The sequence below is a fragment of the Lipotes vexillifer genome, unplaced genomic scaffold, assembly GCF_000442215.2.
Source record: "Lipotes vexillifer unplaced genomic scaffold, Lipotes_vexillifer_v1.1 scaffold209, whole genome shotgun sequence".
NCBI classification, from domain to species: Eukaryota; Metazoa; Chordata; class Mammalia; order Artiodactyla; family Lipotidae; genus Lipotes; species Lipotes vexillifer.
The window spans coordinates 354,487-358,038 of record NW_006787556.1 but is presented as its reverse complement, the minus strand read 5'-3'; the positions used below and the strand labels follow the sequence as shown (position 1 = coordinate 358,038).

The 3,552-nt window shown below is 52.0% G+C and overlaps 1 protein-coding gene across 1 annotated transcript in view; it reads left to right on the top strand.

Annotated features, from left to right (window-relative positions):
* The window catches only part of TMOD4 (tropomodulin 4), a 3,478-nt gene extending 566 nt beyond the window's left edge, over window positions 1-2,912 (top strand). Inside the window, exons 3-10 of the mRNA XM_007460257.1 lie at window positions 1-22; window positions 336-452; window positions 935-1,024; window positions 1,207-1,337; window positions 1,433-1,540; window positions 1,935-2,078; window positions 2,343-2,487; window positions 2,890-2,912. The exon at window positions 1-22 is cut by the window's left edge and continues 6 nt beyond it. Of these exons, the coding sequence (XP_007460319.1) occupies window positions 1-22; window positions 336-452; window positions 935-1,024; window positions 1,207-1,337; window positions 1,433-1,540; window positions 1,935-2,078; window positions 2,343-2,487; window positions 2,890-2,912 (780 nt within the window). The remainder of the gene's footprint in view (window positions 23-335; window positions 453-934; window positions 1,025-1,206; window positions 1,338-1,432; window positions 1,541-1,934; window positions 2,079-2,342; window positions 2,488-2,889) is intronic.
* The last annotated feature ends 640 nt before the right edge of the window (window positions 2,913-3,552 follow it).

The window sequence follows — 3,552 nt, the reverse complement described above, 5'->3', positions numbered from 1 at the left end:
CCCTACACAGGCGAGAAGAAGGGTATGGAGACCCTAACATCCATGCTTCCCGGAACCCAAATGGTTGTCTCTCAAATGTCCCCTCCAGCTTCCCTCTCACCTTCCAGCTCCTAGCTGCCCAGGGACTCAGCTGCCTGCACCTGCATGCCAGCTTGCACTCTTCAGCTCTTAGAAGAGATCAAGGGGACCCAGGAGTCCTGAGCTTCTAGACGACTCAGGCTTTATAGTGGCTCCTAGTGACCCAGCATTCCACCTCCTGGAGAAGGAAAGGAACCTGGAGGCCAGGATCTTAGGAGAAATTACCTGTACCTGAACCATCCTCATCTCCCCATCAGGGAAACCCTATATTCAGCCCAAGAGAGAAATTCCAGTCCAGGAGCAGATCACTCTGGAGCCTGAGCTGGAGGAGGCACTGGCCCATGCCACAGATGCTGAGATGTGTGATATAGCAGGTGGGCAGCTGTGGGAAGTTGAGGAGTTGGGAAGATCTGGGGCAGGGGCTCCTAACCATGGCATGGGGCTAGCGGGGAAGGCCCTGAACCAGGATGTGGACGTTTTGAGAAAGCCTCAGGCAGTGGTTTTAAATTTTTCTTACTTGTTTATGTATGTATTCACTCATCTTTAAATTTAATAAGTTAACAACTCTAGGGCAATTTTACAGGGATTATAAAGCAAAACTATTCTGGCTGAAAACAGGAGGGTCTGACAGACTCCCTCACCCTGTAGTGTCTCCTTAGGGATCTTCCCTTAGCCCTGTCTCAATGTTTTAAAAACCACTGCCTTACGCAGTTTAATGGGAGGGACCCCTGGGACCAAGGGAGAGTGGAAGAGGTCAGCCTTCAAAAATGCAAGAGATTCAGAATGAGGTCGGTGGGGGACCTGAAACAAGTCCATTTCTCTCATCCCCTGTCTTCCCTCTGCTTACTCTCTCCAGCCATTCTGGGCATGTACACACTGATGAGCAACAAGCAATACTATGATGCTATCTGCAGCGGAGAAATCTGCAACACTGAAGGCATTAGCAGTAAGTGTGTTTGGGAGCATGGCGCCCAGGGCTCTTGGCAGGCAGTCCCAGAGTCTGAGCAAAGGTAGCAATGGGTGAAACAGGTGAATCAGGGAGAGGACATGATGCATAAGTCATGAGAACCAATGGTGAGGAGATTGTGGGGGACGTGTTGGGGTTTCCTTCCTGCCCTCACCCACCAGGTGTGGTGCAGCCTGACAAGTATAAGCCAGTGCCAGATGAGCCCCCAAATCCCACAAACATCGAGGAGATACTGAAGAGTGTTCGAAGCAATGACAAAGAGCTGGAGGAGGTGAACCTCAATAATATCCAGGTATCTGACCCCCATCCTCTAAGCAATAACACTGGGATAACTCTGCTGACATATGTGAGTCCCCTAGCCCACCATCTCCTATTCGCCTTTGACAGGACATCCCGATACCCATGCTAACTGAGCTGTGTGAAGCAATGAAGACAAATACCCATGTCCGGAGCTTCAGTCTGGTGGCCACAAGGAGTGGTGACCCCGTTGCCAATGTAAGGCTAGCTGACATCCCTAGCCCTCTCCCTGCACCCTGACATGCCCCGCTGGCAGGGCTGACATAAAGGGTTGTGCTGGGGGTGCTATTCCCATCATGCTCTCTTAGGGGAGCCCTGCTGGAGACTCCTACCCTCAGTCCTATGACTCACTGCTCTGAAATCCTCAGCTCATCTTCCTGAGGAGCCACAACCCTCCTACCCACACCAACTCCACTGTGCACTTAATCTCCCTGCTTTCCTTGCTACCTTCTCCCACACCTGCCTCCCTCAAGCCCCACCCACAGCTCAAGGACTCTTCTCCAGGAGCTGTTTCCCTCTTGCTCCTGTTCTTTCTCTCCTCAGTCATCTGTGAAACTGTCCCCTAACCCTAACCCAAGTTCCTACTACCCAGGCAGTGGCTGACATGTTGCGTGAGAATCGTAGCCTGCAGAGCCTGAACATTGAATCCAACTTCATTAGCAGCACAGGGCTCATGGCTGTGCTGAAGGCAGTTCGGGAGAATGCCACGCTCACTGAGCTCCGCGTAGACAACCAGGTCAGCATTCCCTTCCTGTCTCCTGGTCTTTGCAGTCAGCTAATACTCACTGAGCCTCCTCCCTGAGGCAGCCACTGGGGCAGGATCTCATCTGATCTTGTTTGAACTCTCCTCTTCTTTGTCCCTATGAGGGGAGCCAAGGCAGCACCTCTTATCACCCACTCTGGAGAAACAAGCCTCTTTGACCTCCCAAAGGGTCGGTGGTCTAGGACTGTGAACAACCCAGACAGGGTGGGTGACAGCTTCCATCTCTCCTTCCCCCAGCGCCAGTGGCCTGGCGACGCAGTGGAGATGGAGATGGCCACCGTGCTTGAACAGTGCCCCTCCATTGTCCGCTTTGGCTACCACTTTACACAGCAGGGGCCACGAACTCGGGCAGCCCAGGCCATGACCCGGAACAATGAACTGCGTGAGTAGCTGCAGAGGTGGTGGAGGGGGAGAGGGCACGTAGCTGCAGAAGCTGGTGGATGCTCCTGAAAGCTGACTTAGTGACTAACAGCCTGGGGTGCTGCCAAAGTGACTCACATGAGAAGCTCAAACCCCGTAGGGGATCCGAAAGTAGACAGAAAAGCACCTCTGCCCAAATATACCAGGAGAGAGGCGGAGGGAAGCTACACATACCTGTTTGGGGGAATGGTATTTTTATTTGCTGCGTTGTTTCTTATTTTGTTAATGTGAGGGGGGAAGGGCATGTTTGGTGGCCTAAGACATTACCTCTTTATGAGTCTGGCCAAGGAACTAGAAAGAAGAGCACCTTTGCAGGAAGCAAGAGATGGGATAATGACTTGTGTTTACTCTTCTTCCTTTACAGGTCGCCAGCAAAAGAAGAGATAACACTACCCTTCCCTTTACCAACTAGAGCTCGGAGCCCTGAAAGCTTAAATCCTCATTTTGTAAATAAAAGCCTTTCTGTCCGCTCTGCCTGCCTCCTTCCTTGGGCTTTCGGGTGGAAATCTTGGCGCTAACCCCCAAGGGTTACTGCCAATTCATCAGGGGATTATTTATACTCTGGGGATCAGCAGGCAGGGAGGTTCAGGTTACCAGCAGGAGGTGGGGGAGCTCCCTCCCTTGGTGTTCCCCATAACCCTTCCAATGCCTTTAGTCTCTTCTACTTTCACAGGGTGGCCAGCCCTGGCCCTGTTTCTTGACATGTCCAGCCCCTCCCCCCAAACGCCTACCCACAAGCCCCATGTTATTTGAAGGAGGAAAGGACTTTGAGTGGAGGTGGAGAAGAAGGCAGAAAACATGAAGGGCAAAAACCTCCTTCTGACAGACTTATTAATAGGGCACCGGGCTGCATGCAGCTGACGCTTGGCATGACTTTGGTAGAAGGTGGGGGAAGGGTTAGAAGTATGGGGAGCTGTGTACATTGCAGAGAAGAATTGGCTGGGCTGAGAAGGAACAGATCTGAAATCCTGAAACAAGGAGCCAGACTCAAGGAAAGTTAGGCTCCCAGCACCCACTGTAGTTTATT